Source organism: Numida meleagris, chromosome 8 (genome assembly GCF_002078875.1).
Source record: "Numida meleagris isolate 19003 breed g44 Domestic line chromosome 8, NumMel1.0, whole genome shotgun sequence".
Lineage (NCBI taxonomy): Eukaryota > Metazoa > Chordata > Aves > Galliformes > Numididae > Numida > Numida meleagris.
The window spans coordinates 12,440,937-12,464,606 of record NC_034416.1 but is presented as its reverse complement, the minus strand read 5'-3'; the positions used below and the strand labels follow the sequence as shown (position 1 = coordinate 12,464,606).

General features: G+C 53.2%; 1 protein-coding gene across 1 annotated transcript; it reads right to left on the bottom strand.

Moving 5' to 3' along the window:
* On the bottom strand, positions 26–23,666 carry SLC16A2 (solute carrier family 16 member 2; the record flags this gene model as incomplete). The annotated part of the gene is made up of 6 exons (XM_021406455.1): positions 26–3,790; positions 4,272–4,500; positions 4,813–4,956; positions 5,303–5,765; positions 8,589–8,733; positions 23,480–23,666. Coding segments are annotated over 6 exons (1,389 nt in total), but the record flags the coding sequence as incomplete, so codon positions are not given.

The following is a 23,670-nucleotide window of genomic DNA, read 5'->3' as shown; positions in this document are numbered from 1 at the left end:
GTTGGTTTTGTGTTGTTTTGGTTTGTTTTTTTTTTTTTTTTACTTTTTTTTTTGTATACCAGCGATCAGAGATTCACATTTTGAAAGGACGGGTCATACTTTTAAGACACACATTCAAATACTTTACTTCCAGATACAAAATTTTAAGGGAATGTAAATCACTACAAGGAACAGATGTCAAAAAAGAAAAAAATAAAAAGGAAAAATGTAAGAGTTCAGTTTTACCAGTTTCTTCACTTACGTCTTACAAGCTCCTACGAGGCTGGTTCTGCAAGGTGCAGCTCTTCCACTCTTCCCAGCTGTGACTTAAATACTCATTCAAAGCCAAAGTGTGACCCTAATCACTGATTGCTCTGGGCCTGATTTCTGCACTGAATTAAGCGCCTGCTTTCAGCCGCAGACCCTAATGTCATTAGATACCTCAAAACTCAAGTCTCCACCTGGGTGCTGGTATGTGGTGTCAGCTCAGACATCCTCCCCTTTGAACACAAATATTTGGCTACCCAAAAACTTGCTCTGGGAAACAGATCATCTTACATGCCATGCCTCACTACGTACACAAAGAACAACAACAACAACAGCTTAATTCCTAAACACTAACTGCTCACAGTGTGTCTCGCAACCACGCTGCTCTTGGCAGCCGGAGTTGGAAGGTCAGCGAGGAGGAGGTTTGAGGACAGATGTCACGGAAGGAGACTTTGGGATGGAAGAGGCACTCAGGAGTTGCACTGACTCTCTTGAGGAGGCCCATGCCCTGCAGGGGTGATGAAGGTGAGACAGAGTGGCCCGCTGCCTGGGCTGGGAGAGGCCTGCTCGGAGCCGCCTGCCGCCGCACTCAGAGCCGAGTTGTTTTCCAGGCCTGGATTTGGGTGCTGTAAACAAAGCCAGGAGCCACATTGCTGCTAGTTCAGCCATCAAGCCCACGTCCTGCAGGTCGCCAAACTGTCCACGGGGGCAAGCGGTCACAGCACTGGGGCTAGGCTTTGCTCTCGTGGGGCAGGTGAGGATTGGGGCACCCAGAGCATGGCAAGTCCTTGATGTAGCACTAAGGGCATTGCAAAAAAATAAACAGAAATAAACCACCAAAAAAAGTTGTGCAGGGGAGCCAGCAAAGGCACAGCGATAACCCTAGAGCAAAGTCCGTTGTGCATCCCTGCTCCCAGCCAGCAAACACACAGGAGATGCCTCTGCAGGAAGGAGCAGGCCAGGCACTAGCAGCCCTTGCTGAGTACATGGTGCTAAAGGGCAGCTGGCTTTGGGAAGAAAACACCCGAAAGAGCTGGCAAGTGTGCTGGGGCTTTCCAGTACAGCCCTATTTCCTCCGGCCAGCTGGACAAGGAGAAGTGAACTATGCCAGTGTGAAAACTGCTGAGGCCGAAATATCCAAGGTAACCCCAAACAAACCTCTGCTGGGTACAGATGCACAGGAAAGCCATGGAAGTAGTGAGCAGCAAAGGCTGGAGAGCTCCTTGCTCCTCTGTGGCCAACCAGAGGCTGGCAGGAGCCATATGAAGCCTCCTGAGATGCCACAGGAGCATCATTCCCTGCCAGAGCAAGAAGGGTTAAACCTGGCGTCTCACCCAGCCATGAAAATAAGAGGGAAAAAAAGACAACTCACTTTGGAACACCCTGAAGCTAAAGATTTAGGAAGGCAGCCCCAGCCAGTGCTGCCGGGGCACGTCCTACACTTGATGCGAGCTTGCATAAGGCCATGTGGCTGCCTGAAGCGACGAGTGCGCCTCACTGGGGGAAGCCGAGGTTTTTTCATTACAGAGGAGCACAAGGCAGGTTTTTCTCCCCAGTCCTCCCTCACCTGCCCAGAGGAAGTCAGGTTGCACTGAGCCAGGACACTCAAGTGAAGAGCTAGATGCACAACAGCTGGCAACCGACACCAAAACAGTCCCCATTGTGCACAGCTTCCTACCATCATGGCAGACTTTGCTCTTCCAGTTGTGCGTGCAGACTGTACCTTTCATTGCCTTTCCTGCCTTCACCTAGGGCATGTTTTGACTTCATGTTGACCAAAGTCATGACCTTAACTGGACAAAGATGCTCACAGCAGGTTTGGGAGGCTGTTGACAGGCTTTGGGCTGGGATGGTGTGAGATGTACTTTTTCCACTGAAGATGGGCAGCCCAGCACTTCGTCACTCTCAGTGCCTTCAATAATAAGAGGCTCCAGTAATAAGCAGATAAGAAGACAAATGTTTCAGGGATGCTGAGTCATGCAGGACTCCCAGCTGACCTAGTGCTGCTCCCACACCAGTGCACACTGAGCTCCCATAGCCCTGACATGGGCTCTTCCTGGGGGCAAAGGCCTCTATGAGCAGGCAGATCACTTAAGGCACATGGAAATCCACAAAGTTGGGGGCTTTAAGCCATAATGTGCTTTATGTACTAGAGAGAAGTCTTACAGCTGTCCCATGGTGCAGTCGCTGGAGACTGTGCCATGCAGCACATAAACGAGCAGGGTTTGAGACAGCACTCCTTCTCCTATTGCTGGGCAAAAGGAGTTATTTCTTCCATTTAAATCCCTCGTGAGCTTGCCTTATGGGGCATTACAGTCAAACTAGGATTTTGTGGTAGGTGACACTCTGGGGGAAGGCAGAAGCAGACTCAGAGAAGCCAAAGGAAGGGCCAGCGGAACAGACGCCTCGCTTACAGGAATAGACACATTACAACACACCAGTATATTCTCCAGCTTGTACAGGGACAGAAGGAACAGAAGCACAGACCACAGGACCTTACAATGCACTAGCCAATGCAGGTTAAAAAAAAAAACAAACAACAAAAGGGCCAGAGGGGCATGCAGGATGTGGAGCTATGTACAAGGCTCCTGTTTCTAACAGCAGGTGATGGGAAGGAAAATCCAATGGATGACAGTTCTGCAGGCTAGATGGACACTACCTTTGGTCCTAGCCCTCTCTGGAGCTATTCCCAACTTCCATGCCTCCATCCTGTCTTCTGGTTTCACTTCACAAGACTGCACAGTCCTCAAGCAGCCACTGTGGAGGTGAGAGGTGCTCAGAGACCCACAAGTCTCAGCCCCTGTTTTTAAGGGGGATTTCGCAGGATACTTCCATCAACCCCCTCAGTGCACACAGCAGAAAAGGAGAAAAACAGCTCAAAGCAGGCCTTCCGACCATTGGTTTATGTTTGCATTCCTCCTCCGAAGCTGCTCCTCCTGCAGAAGGAACTGCACTGCCCTGACATAGCACACAAGAAGGGACAGGGCATCTTGACAGGGGCAACAAGCTCCATCTGTGACCTACTTTAAAAATACATTTATTGTCTGTAAACTTCTGTTGTGACATATAGAAAACTGGGGAGATAATCAAGTTTGAATCCTTAGAAAAATGGTTAGAGAAAAAGAAAACAAAAAGGTGGCTTGGAAATCAAAACTGTCCCAAGATAAAGCATTTCTGCTAGTTAAAAGCCTTCAACTAGAAGAACTAGTTCTTGTCCTTTACAAATGTAGTGCACCTGAAATCACTGAGAATTACAGTCCGGCTAGAAAAGGGCCTGTGCTTGAGCTGTGGAGGATGCTGGTGGTGATTGTGCACTTGGCACATCACATGTGTGCTTCAGAGGCAGGGCAGCCTGGCAGCAGCTCGCCATTCACCGCTGCCTCAGGTGTCAGCATCTTGTCCTTGCCAGAATCCAGGCGCTGCTTCTTCAGCATCCTCTGGTGCACCAGCGGGACGACGGAGAGCACCAAGCCACCGACGATGGGGGGCACTCCAGCAAAGTAAAAGCCCGCATGGTAGTTCTCAAAATAATCATTGAAGTATCCTGTAAGAGATGTGCAATGGTGGTTATCCTGCTTATTTAACCAGGACAGGAGAAAAATCAGACACATGCCAAACAGTCTCAAACACAAGCTGAGTAAGTACCCTCCAAAAAAATAACACATCACCAATTATCAGCACTGGAAAAATCCTTCTGACACAGGATGCACTGCACAGCCCACATTAAGTTTTCCTAATTCTCTAAATTTCCTTTTGGCAGTGAACGATTCCCAGACCATTTTTAGCTCAGATTCCAACTGCAATCAGTTAAAGTGGTCACTTTGTTCTTGGGTCCCTCTTGCTGTCCCCTGCTTTTATTGGCATGGAGAAGCACACAGAGACGCTGCATGCAAACCTCACACAACACAATGAGCCAGGGAGTCCAGAAGCTCTTATGCCAAAATATCACCCTGGGTGAAAGCAGCCATAAGCATCTGCTCCCTCCCGAGAGCAGGATCCAGGTGCAGCACCACAGTGTCACCAACCTGCAATCGGCGTGCCCGCAGTCATGGGCACAGCCATCAGCCCCATCAGGTACCCTATGGCCTGGGATGCCTGCATGGGCCCCACCAACTCAAAGGCAATGGGGGCCATGATGGTGGTGAAGCAGCCATCACAAAGGCCGAGGAAGAGGCAGATGACGATGACGGCCTCAAACCCTCGGCACTGCGGGATCATCATGCACATGATGCCGAACAGCACAAAGGATGCAACCTGGGGAGACAAAAGCAGGCATGTTGTTGGGGAGGGGCAGCAGGAAGCCATTCTGCTCCATCCCTCCAGTCATTTGAGGGTCTCTCTGCTGGGCAGGAATGGGGGAGGTTCCCAGGCACAAAGCACCAAGAGAAGCAAGTCATAGGCTTTGTGTTTTCTCAGCTCTGCAGACATGATGAGGACCAGCAAAGCCAGAGTCATCTGAACACACAAGCAAAGCTACAAGGCCCAGGGACAGAATATCCACCAAGTGCCCCACTGGAAGGAGTAGGCTACCCAAGAGCAGCCAAGTAGAGCAGGCACCACGGTTACCTGCAGGTAAATCTTCTTCAGCCCAGGAATGCAGTCCCCAATGCGGCCTGAAATCAAGCGCCCCAGCCCAGACATGCCTCCGAGACAGACTGGGAGAATCCAGTCCTTCTTGGTTTCCTTAAATTCCTTCTCCACGTATTTCACCTAGATGGAGGGAAGGACATAAGAACATGAATCCACAGTTAATTTATCTCAGCAGTGATCTCCTGGTTTTGGAGGTGGCTGTATGATGCCTGTGTTTACACTACAGGGACAGGGTCACACCGCTTCCACCCACCCCACACCCAAGCAGACTCTTCCTTGCCCACCACTGATGCTCGTCCCCAAAGCAGAGGACATGTGGGAGCATTACTAACTGCCTTTCCCCATCTCTGGTCCTATTCAGAGGGCAGTTTCTTAGTTTTGAGTCTTTTGATGGCTCAGTCCTCGAAGTTTCTCTCCTTCTGCCCACCTTTGCCTTCACATCTCCAGCCCCAGCCAAGGCTCTTACCAGGTGCATGTATGGTACAAAATACCCCAGGACAGCTGTAGCAATCCCAAAGGCCCAGATCCGATAGGTCTTTCTCTGGAAAACCCTCAAGTTGAAATACTTGCGCATCTGGGCCCAGCACTGCTGCCGCACGCTCCGGCTGCCCAGCTTGTCCTGCCCATCATGCTGAGAGTCACAGGAGGGTGGCAGGAGGGGCCGATACGTCAGCGACAAGAAGATCTGGATGAGCATTAAGGCACTGAGCACTTGGAATGTGTGTGCCAGCCCGATGGCCTTTCCCACCATCTTCAGGAAGAAGGGCAGCGGAACAGAGATGAGGCAGCTGCTGCCAGCCACAATGCCATTGGCCAGGCCAAGGCGACGCTTGAAGTAGTGACCAAGGATGACCAGCGAGGGCTGAAAGGCGAAGGAGCTGCCACAGCCAAAGAGGATGCCATACGTGAAATAGCGAACTTCCAGAGACCTAGTGGGAGGAAGACATTGAGGTGGTCACAGTATGTGGTGGCAAGGAAGCTGTCTCACCCGCTGCCCTGCAGGCATACTACACAGAGAGCCTGGCCTCAAGGATCTTATCCCCCAGCCAAGGCAGGGATTATCCTCCACTCACAGCTGACATGTTAAACCTCCAGGAAGATGAAGACTGGCTGGGGAGTGCTTTCTGCAAGGAGGAGGAGAAGCAGCACCAGCCTGCCTGCCTCGGGAAGCAGACTTGAGTGAGTGGTTTGTAAATACTGCAAGCACAATTTAAGGTAGGCAAAGGGTGTTATTTTTAGTTACAAGTCCTTTCTTTTTCCTTCTTTCTTTCCACTGAAACAACTAATTGAAAATATTCTGCACCCAGTGTTTCAAAGCAGAAGGCACCAATCCCAGTTATTAGGCACTTAGGGAGAGAACATCACACTTCTGCCCAGGCTCCTTAATTACGTTCTTCTTTAAGCTCCTCTGGGAGCTTCAATTAGATGGTTAATAGATCTCATTTGTACCTTACAGAGGTGCCTGTGCTCAAGCAGGGAGCGACGTGGCTGCCCTACAGAACAGTGGGAAGTCTGAGAGCCTTTGGAAAGATTTTCTTCCCAAGTCTAGCCCCATTTTCCCAATGAAACCAGATGAGAAACCTTGCCTGAAGGAGTGCAAAACACCCTTGCGTTCACGCCAAACTGAAGATTTTTTTCATCCCTGTGCAACACATTCAGTTGCAAAAGTCTGCCATAAAATGCTGCATGAGAGGAGACTGCAAGCAATGCTGCACAAATGGGGTCTTCTCTCCAACACTCAGAACTGCTCATGTGAAATACCAAATACTGGACAGAGTGAACAAAAAGCAGAGCCAACCTAACAGAGCAGTTCAAAATTGAGCAAGTATTTACAAGCGCATCATTTCTTCCATGACAAGCTCTTCTCTTTAGTAAGCCAAGTGGGACAGGGAACATGAAAGCTACGCCCAGGGGCTCCAAGACAAATGGCTGTCTTGAAAGGCAATTTCCAGCTACCTCAGGGCAAAGCCACATCAGAAACCCATCCTGGAGTCAGTAGTCAGCAGGACAGCTCTGATCACACACGCACCAGCCCTGGCCACCTCAGCTAGGTCACACCAGCCTTGGTGTCACAGCTAAGCTGGTGTGAGACAGAGGGACAAATGTTACCCTTCCATCTGCTCGCCATCAATGCTAAGACACCTTTGCAGTAATGCGCTGAAGCTAGGGCTCCTTCCAGCTTTACTGCTTAGCTGGAATTTGCCACCCTGCTGGCTGGGAAGTGACCAGCTGCTCCCTAGTGGGAACAGCAGTACAATCCCCCTGGGACAAGGAGGTCTCCCATAGATAATGAAGTCTCCTTTGAAGACAAGGTCTCCCAGGAGTCCACATCCTCCAGGGACATGGAGATCTCCCATGGATAACAAAGTCCCGGTGGGTAAGGAGGTCTCCCATGTGTAACAAGGTCTCTTTGGATAATGTATGCCATGGATAACAAGATCTCCCATGGATAACATTGTTTCCTTGGAAGAGGAGGTCTCCCACAGGTAACAAGTTCTCCTGGGACAAGGAAGCCTTCCAAGGATTACAAGGTCTTCCATGGATAACAAGGTCCCTGTGGGTAACAAGCTCTATTGGGAGGAGTAAGCATTCCTCCAGTGGCTGCCCCTCACTGATACGCCACAGGAGAAGAGCCCTGGCTCAGCCCTGCTGGCAGAGCTTCTGGGGCAGAAACTGCAGAGGGGAAGTAGAGGCAGAAGGGATAGAGTTCAAAGTTCACCACTGTAATGTGATGGAAAGTGCAGCAATGACAGCAAGGTCCCAGGCTGCAGCAAGTGAGAGTATGCCTAAATGCAACAGCCGTGGGTACAGAAATAAAGGGAAAAAAGCTACTTACCTTCAAAAGGCCCCTAGTACACAAGGATCTCCAGCAAGATCCCCTCACCTCCACTGCCAACCCTTAAATGAGGTCTGGGAAGGGGTGGATCCTGGCTCCACCCCTTTCAGTCACTCAGGTTCATTGCATGCACCTGAGCTCCCCTGGGTTGGCCCTGCCTTCCCACCAGGTGCTCCATCACTGGTTCAAGCTGTGACTTAGTATTTCTGCTACAACCACAAAATACCTCACACAGTAAGATTTCTCCCTTCCCAAGGCACAGAGGCTGACATGAACCCAGCCCTTTGTGCCCAGTCCAATGACAGATGCATTCCCAAACCCATGTCCCAGAGAGTCTCCAACTTCCAGGGACATGTCCTTGGTGCCCTACCCCTCTGCATGGTGATAGGGACCCCAGGCAACCACAGATGCAGGGGGCCAAGGTTCCCAACAAGGAGCTGGTATCCCAGGGTGGGAGCGCAGAGCCAGGAACGCCCTCTATGAAACCAGCATGTTTTTGCTTGAAAAACCACTTCTTGCAGCATTTTAATTAAAACAGTATTGACTGGAACTGAAACCCATCCCACACCAAAGTTTTTATTCAGACAAACTGAGGCAAATGACACAGAGGAGGATGTCTCTGCAGCGTCTTCGAAATAACATGTGAAAAGCTGTGCGTAAAGGACACTGGGGGTGACCTGTTTTCACTTCCACTGAGATGGAAATGCATTGGGTTGGAAGGACTATCACATCGCATTGGGTAGGGCTGCCATCAAAACGCACATCGGTGAGCATCTGCCTGGGGAAACGTGCAACAAGCCCCATGCTTGGGTAAAGGACAAAACTGCAGCTTGGGGAGGGATGTGGGTTGTAGCAATGCCAGGAGAGCATTCATCCAGGCTGAACACCCCTGTCTGCCCCAAACGTGCATCCTTACTTGGTGAAGGAGCTGGAGAGGAGCCCGATGAAGGCGATGGCAGCTCCCAAGGCTGCCGTGGTCCTGCAGCCAATGCGGTCAGTGAAGATGCTCACGATGGGCGAGCAGAAGAAAATCATGCCCATGGCCAAGGAGCCGACCCATGCTAGGGAGAGAGAGAGAAGAAAGGTCAGCGCTGCGATTGAACAGGGTTGGGATAAAGCAGGGCATGGAACCAACCCCAGTGCTCAAGGCAGACTGGGCAGGAACAGCCCCATCCCACCACTGGTTAACCCCACAAGTGCAGCCAATGTACTTTGACGGGTTGATGGTTGGACTAGATGATCTTGGTAGTCTTTTCCAGCCATAATGACTCTATGATTCTGCTACCAATGTTGGGGCCAAACAGCCCCACATCTCAGCTCCAGGTCTGGGCTATCCAGATCTGGTGTAATGAATACAGCACTGCTCTCCTCCCCACAAAGCCAAAGTTTCCCAACCTCCAGGAGGCTCCAGCCTCCATCAGCGTGGTTTTCCCATCCCTCCTTGTCCCGCCAGCAAGAAGATAGATCCAAACACAGCAAACAAGGCACATCAATTAAACAGCAATTTAACAAACAGCACAAACAAGCTGCCTCATGGTGTTGGCATGATGGGAACTGGATGTCAACAAGAAATGAAAACCAGAGATGTGGCAGAGGCTGGAAGGAGGCAGCTGGGAGGAGGAGGGCATGGGGGGGACCTCTCTGCCTTCCGAGAGCTGCTGGCTGTGCCAGCTGACATCCCACCCCCTGGTCAGGACCAGGAGCTCCTTTCTCCTCTCAACTCACCTCTGGAAAAACCGGTGTCTGTCTGTCTGCTTTATAAAGCTTTTATTATTTGCAGATTATTTCAGCTCCACCCTCCACCTTCTCCCTCTTTAATGGTTTCGGTGTGTGCTTTTGGGAGGAAAGGCAGGCTTTCAAGAAAAAGCAATGTGGAAAGGAAAAAATCTCTGTCTACCCAAACCAAGGAGGAGCGAGGGGGGTGGGCAGACAGGCAGACAACAGAGCAGAAGAGGCTGGAGCACCCAGCCCCAGGAGCATCCTGCAGCCCTGCGCCACACTCCCTGCTGCTTTCTGACTTTTATCTCCCTTGCACCTACAGCAGGAGTTCTGCAAGCCCTCTCAGCACACAATAGCAGCCGGTCCTCCAGCAGCGTGAGACCACCAGAAAATAGCCAGGTCCCCATTAAGAGAAAATTCCCGCTGCACGGCAACCTCCCCAGCTCGGCCTCTCGGAGACCACACAGAGAAGCTCTGGAAGAGCTGTCCCTTCAGAATTAATTGCAGGCTCTCAAGGAGCCAGTTTAATCAGAAGTATTCCTTAATAAATTCAGACAGGAGCAAACACAAGAAAAGAAAAGCCAAGGCCAGGCTGCAGCGGGGGAGAGGGGCGGGAGGGCGGCCAAGATGGGCAGGGCTCGGTAAAGTGGATAATGTGCTTCCAGAACTGTTCCTTCTACTGCAGCCAAGGCAGTAAAATGCGAGATGGCCCTGTCATGTTTGAAGTTTGTTATTTTTGGAAATTGCTTTAAGAAACACGGAAATAAAAGCATAAAGCATGTATTAAATTTAAAGGGCCAGATTCGGATCTTAACCGCTCCGAGATTTACACGCAAATAAGCAGGATCAATCTCTCACCCAAAACGTGCACTCACCTGCAGAGATCAAAGCGAGCCCCGGCCAGCACTCAGCACCGGGCACTCAGCATCCCAGGCTCTGGGTTTGGGAGAGGAGATAGTGCCCAATTAAAGCCGCTAAACAAAACAGACTCCCATGGAAAATTGCTCTACCTTAGAGAAAAGGCTTACCACAAGCAATGAATAAAAATAGGTTTTGGTAACAACACTGAATTAAAATTACTGGGAACAACAGCCTGGCTTGCAGAGGAGGTTAGGACTGAAGGTTGTGGGTCTGGAGGACAGCGGGGCTTAGCGGGGCTCCCACCCCTTAGGGATGGGCAACCTGCCCCTTGTTTTGAGCTGAAGGGGCTCCGGGGATGCTCAAAGTGCAGGAAGAGCCAACCATGGGGCTGGTGCCCCATGAGCAGCCCTTTCCACCTCCTCTGCTGTAGCAGAGTCTGACCAAGGAGAGCATCCCATCAAGCAGAGTGGTCACAGAAAGGGCAGAGCTTCAGCTACAGCTCCCCAGATGGCTCCTTCCCACCTCGACTTAATAAAGGCAGCCAACTTGCTGACTTGTGGAGGGTCCAAAAGCCTTCAGTGCAGGGAAGGCAGTGACTGAAGGTACCCAAGGGGAACGATGATGCAGAGGCCAGCAAAATGGCCAAGGCAAGCCCTGCTCCCAGCACTGCTCGCTCAAGGCTCCAGATGGAGCAGAAACCAGAGAGCAGCCCTTTCTGCCCACCAGTCCCACACCATCAGGCCATGACTGCAATGCCCTGGGATCACTGCTGGGAACCTTATGGCAGAGGAGGGCTAACAGGAGGTCAGGACCTGCCAAGGGGCTTTGAATGCCAGATCTGTGTGTTCACAGCAGCAGGGACCCTGGGTCAGTCCACGCTCACATGGTTTTCTTTGCAGCAAGACCACCCCAGTCTCTTTCCCTGTCCTTATTTTTGGAGATCTTAGAGCAGGGCAAGGTAGGCATAGCAAGGGGAGAAACAAAGGGCAAAACATAATGCTCCTAGATGCAGGTCCTTCCCCCTGGTGCTGAGTGCATTGTTCCAGCTTTCACAAAAACACTAAAACCCGTGCCGCACGGTACTTTGGGCCAAGCCTATTTGTTCCTTTAAAAATGCCTCTCCAGGGAGACAAGAGGAAGGGACGTCGCTGGCGGCCGTGCTTCCCCGCTGACCCACATACCGCAGGCGGGAGGGATCAAGGGCCAGGAGGTGAGCTCAGATCCGGCGCTGGAGGAAGTGTCTTCCCTCGCTTCCCGCGGCTTCTCCCACTCAGACGGGGCGGCCGCTGGAGGGACGGGGACAGGGGATGGGGATAGGAACAGGGGATAGAGATGGGTACAGGAATGGGGATGGGGATGCGGATGCGCTGCAGAGGGTCTCCTTTCCCAGATGCTTGAAATTTCTTGGAGGATCATCAAAGACCTTCCCAGCCTCCCTGGCTCCTTTTTGGGAGCCTAAACAAGCTGGTGGCCCTGCTGACACAGGCAGCCAAGTGCTGCCCCAAGCATCTGCAGCCAACACGCAGCAGCTGTTCTACCCCGCAGAGCCTCTGCGTCATCCCCTTGCTTGCTCAAAGATGAGCCTGAGACACAGCCCTGTGCTAACACCCCGTGCTGGGAGGACTGGAATGAGGCAGGCACACCGTGAGGGCTGGGGAGGCCAGCATGGGGCGTGGGATGAAGAAGAGCAGTGCAGGAAAGCTGGAGAGTGGCGAAGCTGGAGAGCAGCAAAGCAACACCAAAGGCTCCTCTGGCTGCAAGGGTGCACGGCCAGCCCTGTGCATCACGTGCAGCCCAAAGCCAGATCAGCTCATTAAGGGTCTAGCAAGCCCTGCTTGGTACTGTACCCAAAGCTTCTAAACAAAGTCCTCCTTCATCAGCTTGTCCCCACTCCCTCCTTCCATGCACAGCTCACAAACAGCCCAAAGCTGGGAATAAAGGGGATTGCTCAGCCCCACAGCAATGTCTCCTCGTCGTGGTGGTCCTTTGATGTCCCATGACCACTAAGTGACAGATAGCAGCCTGTGGCCGCTGTGTCACAGCCGCGCTAAGTGGGGATGGAGGCAGACCGTGGCTCAACAAGAAGAAACGCAGAGGGTTTGCATTAGGTCTGAACCTTGGATGTGCATAAGATGCAGCCCGAGACTCACTCTGCACTGTGCCCGCCCTAAGCCATGACGCTGGCAAGACTCCTGGCCCTGCAGCAGCACCCTGTACCTGTCCCTGTGAAGCCCCCCCAGAAGCAGCAGGCAGCACGTGCAGTGCAGATGGGCAGCACCATTTGCCCAGGCAGGCTGGGAAGGATTTTCTCCTCTGCATTTCCTCCTGGCTTACAATTTCTGTGAGATGATTCACCCACTGCTGCCATCAGACATCACCCCACGCCTCCCCAGCCCCGGCCCCATCTGCCGGGCGCTGCTGTGGAACCCAGAGTGGTTCCATTTTAACACACACATGCCCTCCTCCTGCACGCGGAGCCAGTCTGTGATTTGCCTTTCATGTGTGCAATGTTGATTCCTGGCAGCGTTTATCTTGGCGCAAACACTCGCTCTGAAATGCGCACGCACTTCGAGATTCAAACCCTGTGTTTCGTTCTCTATCTGCTCATTAATCCTCATTGTTCCTAAGCCCTTTTTCAAAACACACCCAAGGGGAGAAGAAGGTTCCTTTTTATTGCTGAAAAAACCCTTCCCAGCACCAGAAACACCAGCAGCAACGGCAGCTGTGCTCACACACATGCACTGTGCCAGGGCCAATACAACCCCGCTAGGTGCCCAGAGACAGGACCCCTTCCTCCAGCTTTTCCCATCTTTCTTTCCTTATACAATTTTCTTCCAGGCTCTGGCACCCCTCAGATGTCCCCCAAATCAACACAGTCCAGGGAATTGAGTCTCTGGGTTCATTTTGCAGCTAGCGAGTGTGGAAAGCACGGTCTAGAGGCAGAATTATGGTTAACGTTGGGGTCAGGCTTTGGGTTATGGTCAGGGTTAGGGTTAGAGTCTGGGTTAGGGTCAGAATTCAGGTCAGAGTCAGGGTTGGGATTAGGGTTAGGGTCAGGGTTAGGTTCAGGTTTCATGTTAGGGTCAGGATGCTCAGCTCTCCCCAGCTCATTGCACTCTCTGGCAACTTGGGGCTCCCTCCAGGCCCCCGCTGCCTCACCATGTGTTTTTGGGGAAAAGGTCCGTGTTTCTGAGTTTAGGCAGATCCCAGAGCCAACAGCAATGATTAACTTTGGCCGGATGGCACAGGTCAGCCGTGGCCCCGGACACTGGCTGCTGCACGTCCGAAATGGTGAGTCTTTGGAAAAACCATGACCTGACCAAACTTCAAGGGGCTTTGGCTGTGGTTAACCTCCTCCTGCCCATGTCTGGCCCCGACAGCTGGGAGACTGCAACCTTCCATCATCCCTTGACCCAAAGATGTGTCCTCATCCCTGAACCCACCGTGGCCCCTAGGAGCTGGGAGCCTGGGACCAGTGCCCACCTCCTGCAGCACCACCTGGGAGGATGGGTGATGGAGCTCCCAGAATGTGCTGTGGGGCTTCACCTCTTTCTGCAGCCCAGCACTGCTGGGAGGCATGGGATGGCAAACCAAGGCAGGGATTGGCAAGGACACAAGCAGCACGGGGATACTCAGGGCATTACAAGCCCTCAATGCCCTTGGGAAGAGGATGGTCCTCAGTGGGACCCTTCCCAAATTGCAGACAGGGTGGTCTATGCCTGCTCCACCCCTGGAAATCTGTATGCCCACCCTGTCCCCCTCACAAGCCCTGCTTGTGCCGCGCTTGGCAATCCTCTGCTTTCTGCCGGGAGGCTGGGCTGAGGCCGGGTGCTTTTTTCCAGACTGGAAGAGACAGCAAAACTCCCCTCTCTGCCAGATTTCTCCCGAGCGATCTTCTGTTTCCCATTAACGTCGAGAAGAAACCTTCAGCCTCAACTCTGCGCCCCTCCCAGCACAGCTCCCAGGGGCGCCTGTCAACATCCCAGCAAAGGGGCAAACTCAAACCAGCCGGGCTGAGAAAAACACTCTGTTTTCAAAGGGAATACAAAGAGGCCAAGGAGGATAAATGGAGGCAAAACACTGAGCTTGAAACAGGCTTACAAAGGTCTTTTTCCCCCCTCGTCAGGCATTTGACAGCCTTCAAGCCCTGGGAGAGCAGAGGGCAGGGATGGGGCAGGAGCAGCCCCTGCATGGCATTGGCCCACTCCCCCAATCAATAATTAAATGTCTCTTGGCTGATCAATAATTAAATGTCCCTCGCCCCTCACCTCCAGTGCAACATGTGGCTTTTGCCAAGTTGCATCCCATCAGCAACAAAGTCCTCCCAACAAAAGCCTATAGCCATGGCTGTAAATACAAAAGTCTACGCAATGTGAGTAGCTGTTGTGGGGGTTTTCCAAGGGGAGGCCCCTTGCATGTTGGCTTTTAGCTTGTTTTGCCCCCAGGCTTTGTTCCCAATAAGGCATGGACGGCCTAAGGCTTGGATGGTACTGGTGCACTGCTCTGCATCACCACACTGATGCCCTGCTCCAGTGCAGGGCAATATGAGGTGATGCCGGCTGGCTGGGGATCCAACAGGGTTAATTAAAAGTAACAGATAAAAAAGTAGAGGAATCTCAGGATGAGCCGCCTGGGAGCTGAGCCAGAGCTGCTGGGTCAGATGTGGCTCTGGTGGTGGCCACTGGGACATGGCTTCCTCCTCCTCTGCCAGGAGCTCCTGCCTAGTCCCCATCAAGTGCCTCTTGTGTAGTGCTCTCACAGCCCATTGATAGGGAAAAATCCCTAAGTCTGCATGTTGTTGTTAAACCACACACCCAGGGGCCAGGAGAGGGGTAAAACTTCCCTGCGATCTTAATCTCTTCATTGGAGTTCCCTTACATTAAAGCACGCGTTTGAGAACACCTGGATATCTCAGAAAAATAGAGCGTGCTGTAACTAAGCAAATCCGATAGCTGAAGGAAACTGAAGAACAGCAATATAGAGATATATTTATTTTTACTGCAGCAAGGAATGGGTTAGACCCCTTTGCCAGTGGGGTGTTACTTTTGGCTGACCTGCTCTCCTCTGAAAGTTCTCTGGTTGTGGGAACACGTGCATGCACAGGGCTGTGTGCATCCACGTGTGCATGCACGTATACACAGGTATTGAAGGAGTGCTGCAATGCGGGGCTGAGGGGACATAGGGACATTGGATGAGTCCAAGTGCCTGGGCAGCAGAGTGCCTCCAGCCATGTGGAACGCCAGTGTTTTGCTGCATCAAGTGCTTTTTTATCAGACTAAATAACAGAGCAGGTTCAGGAGGAGTTCTGTGGGGCACAGGGGGCTTGATCCTCCTCCAGCTTGGGTTTAAAAGCTGTACATCCTACCTCTGTGCTCAGAGAACCTCCTCCCCAGGGAAATGCTGCATTTTGGGGTCAGCACAAGGATCAAAGGGCAAATTCCCCTGTTCTAGCAGAAGCCAGTCATGGGAATGATAGCGGTAACCAGTCACTGAGCAGCCACTTGGCTCATTTTCCTACCACTTATTATCAATTTCTCCCATGAAGACCACCCATACCCTGCCCCTTGGAAAGAGAAGTGCATCCGTGTGCATGGAGCTGATGCCCTTTTCGATCTGGGGACAAGGAGGGATGCCATGGGACATGGATGAGTGCATGGGCACAGTACAAGATGCAGCTCCCCATCTGCAAGGCATCCAGTACTTGCTCTGAGCTGGCCACGAAGCTGTAGCATTTCAAGGAGGTGAGATGGTCAGGAGGTGCCACAGGACAAGTGATGGAGAAGCCCAAGCAGGCCCCAATCGGTGCTCGGGATCCCCCCAAGCCACTGCTGGTTCCACCAGGACATGGGCTTGGACCGGTCGGAGCAGCTGGGCGCTTTGCAGAGCCTGGAGAGCCTCCCTTCTGCCTACATTGACAATGATAGACCCATACCAGCTGCTTCTTGCTCAACCTGTTCGACCACTGGGGCTGAGCCAAAACTTACTCATTCATAAGAAAGCACATGGGGAGATTGACTCGTCACCAGCCCTGAGTAATGGGGAAAATGCCAGCAACCCACAGCTAATACACAGGAGCAGGAGGCTGCTTTTCAAGCCTCCATCACATTCCTGAACTCAAATGCTCTGACAAAGCAGGAGAGGGAGCAATGCATTGCTGATGGATGTGGCCCTGGGAGATGCTATGGCATGGCCAACAGGACACGGCCACCACAGCACAACCACCATGACATGATCACCATGGCACAGCCACCACAGCATGGCCACCACAGCATGCATACCACAGCGCAACCACCATGGCATGGCCACCATGGCATAGCTATTATGGCACGGCCACCATGGCACAACCACTGCAGCATGGCCACTGAAACACAGTTGCCACGGCACAGTCTCCATGGCACAGCCACCATGGCACGGCCACAATGGCATGGCCACCAAGAGGGAGAGCTCTGAAACACAGCCTGAGGCTCAGCTCCAGAGGGTTAATGGCCAACCACAGGGGTCAGACCAGGACCTGAAGTACCCACACTCCAGACTGTTTGCTCAATGGTTTGCTTGATGAACTGGAGCAGGGCAGAGTTTAATAGCTTTAAAAAAATCCACTGCTATTTGTTAGCCTTTGGCAATACACTTAATTTCATGTGATTCTCCCTTAATTAAGTCCCTCTCCCAAAATACATTATTTAGCCCAGATGCAAGCAGAACTGGAAACAGGGGTGTGACAGGGAGGTTCCCAGGAATGGGCTGTGACTCCTGAACTTGTGTCACCACATCACTGGGGATGCAGAAATGTGGCAAATCTTCAATTCTTGGTACCCAGGCAGGCATTTGTCCGAAAGTGGAAAATCTGCAGGCTGAGGAACATGGCAGGTGATGCCCATCTTGGCACGAGGGCACCAGGAATGGAGCAGGGACCCCAGAAAGCCCCAACACCTCCAGAAGCACTGGGCTCTGCCAAATTTGTTTTGCAAAAATAACAATCAAACCACCCAGTGCGGCTATTATTTATCCTTCGGCAGTGCCATATCTCAGTAACACTCTGCTATTATTACATGCCACAATTAAATGATAGAGCTGTAATTGCCTTATCTGATGGCAGCGCTGGCCAGTGCCACGTGTGGCCATCTCAGTTGTTGCTTTACCATGTTGGGCGTTTCAAAGCCAAATGAAGGGTTTCGGGCCCCCAACACAAGAAAGACATCGAGCTGTTGGAGCGGGTCCAGAGGAGGGCCACAAAGATGATCAGAGGGCTGGAGCACCTCCCCTGTGAGGACAGGCTGAGAGAGCTGGGGCTCTTCAGCCTGGAGAAGAGAAGGCTCTGGGAGGACCTCACAGCGGCCTGCCAGTACCTGAAGGGGGCCTACAGGAAAGATGGAGAGGGACTTTTTATAAGGGCAGGTAGTGACAGGATGAGGGGAAATGGTTTTAAACTGGGAGAGAGTAGGTTTAGACTAGATATCAGGAAGAAATTCTTTACTGTGAGGGGGGTGAGACACTGGAACAGGTTGCCCGGTGAAGCTGTGGGTGCTCTCACCCTGCAGGCGTTCCAGGCCAGGCTGGATGGGAGTTTCAACAACCTGGTCTAGAGGGAGGTGTCCCTGCCTATAACAGTGGGGTTGGTACTGGATGACCTTAAAAGTCCCTTCCAGTCCACACCATTCTATGATTCTACGATTATATATCCAGGAGGGCCCGTGAGCAGGAAGGGCATAGTGCCAGGGCTGCAGGTTTAGTGAGCGACTCAGCACATCCAGCTGCATCAGCACAATCGTGGTGTTCATTACAGAGGAGCCAAGCCCGGGCATCTTGGGATACCAGGAAAAGCAAAGCTGGGGATTTTCAACCATGCATTCATCACCTCCAAAAGAGCCCTTTTTGACCTTCCAAAAAGGTCAGACCCCAATGAATTGGTTGGACTGCTGGACAAAGGTTGGACTTGATGATCTCAGCGGTTGGACTTGATGATCTTAGTGGTCTTTTCCAACCTTAACGATTCCGTGATTGATTCCAATTTGGATTTTAGGTTTGGCGCAACTCGAATCCTACTTCTTGCTGTTTTTTCTAATTTTCTATTTTCATTTGCCCCAGCTGGGCCGAGTGCCCCTGCCGCGGGCAGGTCGCGGACCTCCTGGCCGGGCAGCCGGGTGCCGCCCGGGCGCAGCCACAAGAAAGGCCGATGCAAATCGCATCGTTAGCATTCTTTCCGTTTTAATAACCCAAGGTGTTACCAGCAACAGTGTTACTGATTTTTATCTCCGCAGCGCCTTTTAAAAGAGCTCCAATTTGTTTTTCTTGGAGATCTCATTTTGTTTTATTAAAGCTAACACCGAGAGGGAAAGGAGACATTCTGGGCCCAGAACAAAAATATCCCGTTTAAATACCCCGTATTATTTTCTTGGAAACACTTCTCCTTCAACTTTAATTAAGCTCTCCCTGGGCTGGGAGCTTGGCATGCCCGGCTTACAGCAAGCTAATCCCCTGCAGCCCCCGCCCCAGCGCTCCCTGCTCCCATTGTGTGCACAAACCTCAAGAAATAAACGTGTTTTTGCTAAAATACGTGGATAAATAGATGGCTCGTGACCAAGAATGCCTTGACGTTGCCTCCTTGCCACGGAGCACTGCCCTGGTACTCCCTGCTGCCTCAAGCAGGAGGCCAGCAAGAAGCTTTCGGGTTTGGGGTTTTCAGGGTAGGGAATCATAGAATCATAGAATAGCTTGGGTTGGAAGGGGCCTCAAAGTTCATCTAGTTCCAGTCCCTGCCATGGGCAAGGTTGCTGACAACTAGATCAGGTTGGGGAGAGCTCTGCCCAGTGTCCGTGGTGCCATGGAACCATCGGTCACCAAACGCCACTGTCACCGCTGCAGGGCCGCTGGCCACCCCGGGGCAGGGCTGCAGGGTACAGTGCTCCCCAGCTGGGACATCCCAAGGGAAGTGTGTCTGGGCACCAGCACGTGTGTGCCCATTACATAATTAGTATCGATCTTTAACCATGGGTGATTTGCTCTGCTGGACTCGGTGCCGTCACTGGAGCTGCTGTTGTGCTCGGTTTGCTCCTCGCTGGATTCCAGCACCACTGCACCCCGAGATGCCTGGCAAGTACAAACACACATACTCACGCAACATCCCCTGAGAGGCAGGATTTCACCTCCCATCCATGCGCAGGAGCTGCAGGAGTGGGGATTAAGGCCAAGAGCCTGAAACAAAAGCTTTGTTTTGGTGCCTGATGCAAGGTGGCCAAAAAAAGGGGATTTGGGGGACGCTGCTTTCTGGGCTCCGTGTGCCTTGTCCCCACTGGACCCCAGGGACAGGTGGGGGTGCACACCGGAGTCCCTCCACAGTGCTGCACCAGGCAAACCCCAGCAAGTCCCAAGCACTGGGACCATTTGTGGGCAATGCAGTCTGCAGCAATCTGCTGGTCCCACGCTTGCTCTGGGGGCTGCTGCCCTAAATGAGCTGCACTGGGGTAAATACCCAGCACATGGCCACAACCTGCGGGTGTCTGGGCACATCCTGGAAAGGGACGGAGGACAGCAGAGCTTCACCCAGCTTCCCACCCTAAATCATGCATTGGGTGATAAATAAACCCCAAATCCCAAAACAAGCGGGGAGGCTGGAGAGGGGCAGCCCTCTGCCCACAGCCCATGCCTGGCAGCTGGCAGGGCCTGTTGTGCGAGGTGCTGGGGGAGAGATTTCCATCGCTCACAGATGCAAAGCATGTTGCAGCAATGCTGAGCGCGCGTCACGGGGCTTTTGCAACCGCCCCAACTATCTTGGGGTGAATGCAAGGAAATAGCCTGGAGTGAACCGAGCTCCTGCGGCACCGGCAATGAGCAGCCCGGCACACGCTGCCAAAGGAGCACTGCCTTCCCTGGGGACAGGGAACAGGAACGATCCTTCTAGGAAGAGAAGAAGAAAAGAGCAGCAAGCAGAAATGTTGCGCAGAGTGGGTGCAGGTGCTGTGGAGCAGGTGAGGAGCACACGAGGGCAGCGAGCCCTCAACACTGGGATCATGGAGGTGCTGCTTTGGGAGCAAGGCTGCCCAGAAAAGCTGTGCAGCCTCCATCCTTGAAGGCACTCAAAGCATCCCCTTGGCTGGCTGCTAGAGGATGCAGGTGAGGTCCGGAGACCCAGTGAGGCCTGGGGACCCAGTCTGATTTGGAGATTTGGGCAGGAACACAGAAGCCCATGGCACATGCCGGCTGTGCAGGGCAAGCAGTGGAGCCAGCAGTGAATGTAAGTGCCAAATCCTGCAGGTTTGGGTGGGGGGGGGGGAGCTCAGAGCGAGTACCTCAGGAGGATGCTGGAGGCTGAGCACAGTGCGGCTCTGTGGCTGCCGCTCCCTTCCAACTTCTGGGCACTGCTGAAATGGATTGGGACCATTTCCAAGAATTACCTCTTGCAATTTGCTCTCCCTGGGGCTTCCCTCGTGAGGGGGCCCATGCTCCAGCCCCAGGGGGGCCGTGCTGGCTGCTCCCCTCGGGCTCTCCTCATGTCGGTGGTACCGAAATGCTTTATTTTGTCAAGAAACAGTCACTCCTACAGCAAGCCTCCCCGCCCCGCTACGGTGTTGGGTTACAAACAGCCCTTTCCAGCTAAGCTCACCCATCCTAATGGGTGTTCCAGGAGAAATTCCCCCCCTCCCCCCCCCCGGATTAAACAGAAAGCCAGTTATGGAGATGCCATCAGCCTGGCACGGTGAGATCCACGCACGGAGGGCTGAGCAGCTAACCCACTGGGGCTGGGCAAGAAGGGAAGGCTGCTCCTCCCGGATGGGAGGAGGAGGCTGATGGACAGACAGGGGGAGGAGGATGGACAGGAGGAGGACGACAGACACAGGGACATGCCTGAAGGGCTGTGGCCAAGGAGAGCAGCTCCTGGGGTCATTCTTCTGGGTGCGCTCAGCTCCCATTTTGAGCAATGGGAACATTAAATATTAAGCAAAGAGAGTTAATCTGTACCTAGCGTATTGACACAGAGCAGAGGAAGGGGGAAGAAGAAGATAAGTAAAAATATCGGGGGAAAAAATCGATGCAGTCCAGCAGCCGCGCTCGGCTGTCACTCAGCACCTCAGCAGAGCAGGACGAGTTGTTTCTGGCTGAGCACTCGCATGCATTTTTTTTTTATCCCAGTGTCAGTGATCCCCCTGCCAATCTTTGCCTCCCCCCGAAAGCAAACAAACCCAAAAGCACAGAGTGTGCCGTGCTGAAGTCCCAGCCGGGCCCCACGCTGCGAGGGGACGGCAGTGGTCCCGGCAGCGAGCGCAGCGCTGCTTGTTGACGGCCACCTCGCAGTATATTTCTCCAAACAAAGCAGCGTATGCATTCAATGCATTGTTGGGAGAGGGTTTGTTTTCAAAGCCTGACCCGAAATTTGAACTCCGTGGATCCTGCGTTTCTCAAGATCAAACGCGAGAAAATGCGACCAATGCAAACAAGAAATAAACCTTGATAATTATAGCTGTGCGCTGGGGCGGCTATTGTTTGGCTCAGACCAGTACCCGCTTCAGCATAAACAGAACCCTATTTTTAAAGGGATGCCTGACCGGCCACGGCCGTGCTCAGCACTGGGCTGAGAGCCCCTCTGACATGAGCCCACCTCCCCGGGCATGGGGATGGGAGCCGTGGTGCGGAGCCCCAGGGCTGTGCTGGGCATTGGGGCGGGATGGACTGCGTGTTCCCATCACATCTGCAGGAGACGAGGGGATCCCAGTGTTTGGCCACTGCTTCCAGCCATGGGGAGCAGACAGACAGTGGAGTACAGACAGATAGACATCAGGGGACAGACAGACTTGGGAAGGCCGTATCAATTCACACTCACAAAGGAGCTCCAATATTTTCCCGATTACGTTTGCACACAAATGACCGCCGTGGGGAAATTATGCAACCCCGAGTGGGAGCAGCGGGGAAACCAGGGGAGGAAGGGCTGAGGGCCCAACACCGCATCCCACAGCCCCCAGCATTCACCCCAAAACCCACAGCCCCCTGATACCGGACCCATCCCCGTGCTGTGGTTCTCAATAGCCCCTCTGCTGTGTGACCAGGCTGGAGCACGGATCCATCACCCAGGCAGTGTAATTCCTCAGCCTGGCTCACCTCGCACGCCCACACTCCTTTCTTTTTCGAGGCCTCTGTGCGGTCACAGCCACAAATAAATACATCTTGGGAGTGAGAGACAGATGCTGTCTCCTCCAAACTCCGTCTTGGGCATGTAGTCTTGAAACCACCAGGGCTTGCGTTATTCAATTTCTTTTGTTACTGCTTCTACCTTCCCAGCTCTGCCTTAGGCTCTGCAGATAGGATCATGGCAAGCAGGAAGCAGCCAGCTCGGCGATGAGCTGCTTGGGATCACACACATGCACGGCCCATCAATCATTGTAATTACACCAGCCACACGCGCCCTGCACACCACCGTAACACCGTCACCTCCATTTCTCCAGTGACAGCATTGCAGGGTTAAATCCCCATCCTCAGGTGGTGCCTTTGGGCTGGGATCATCCCCGTCACTCCATAAGGACTGGGGGCAGCTTGGCTACCAGCGGTTCCCAAACTGGGCTTTGGGCTCCCTACCAGCCCCAGCCCTGCATCCCATGCAGAGGGACAACAAAACCATTGGGTTTTGCCCTATGCCAAGCACTTGACCCTACAGCTACAAGTGAGGTTGGCCATGGATGTCCATTGTGGGATGGAAGTGACTTCATGGAGGTTGAGCCTCGGGCACATCAGGGACCCCTGACTGCCGCCCCAGGGCTGGGGTCCCCTCACGGTGCAGTGAAATGTCCCTTCTCTGTGTCACTGCAACACAGCCCCGATGGCTGGGTCCCCCAGCTCCTGCTCATAGGTGCAGGTGAGCACTGTCCATGGCCCCATGCCTGCCTGGGAAGCGGCTTCAAGGCAGCGTGGCTGCAGGGAAGATGCTCACTGCGCCCGTGGATCCCAGAGCCAGGACAGACAGACAGACAGCCAGACACCCACAGCGGGAAGCGAGAATCACACAAGAACCACATGAACTCCACAGGCTGATCCGGCATCGCTCCCCCTGCACCAAGAGGCAGCAGGCAGGACAAGCTCCGGGCATGCTTTTCGGATGAATTACTTTTAATTGAGTACATCGCAGCTTAGGAACAACACATGATACTGCCGCGGATAAATATAGGGACGAGCGCGGGGCCGGGGGGGCAGGGAGCGGTCCGGCTCCACGCGGGGCCGGGGAGGGCCGGGGGGGCCCCGTACCTGTTTTAAACTCCAGCGTGGGGTCCTTCTCGCCCTCGCCCAGGTCGCTCTGCAGCATGGTGTAGATGATCCCGAAGGAGTTGTGGATGCCGAAGATGGAGCCATTGCACCAGGCGGCGGCGAAGACCACGACCCAGCCGAAGCCGCCCTCGGGAGGCTGGAAGGGCGCGGCGGCCCCGCTCGGCCCCCGC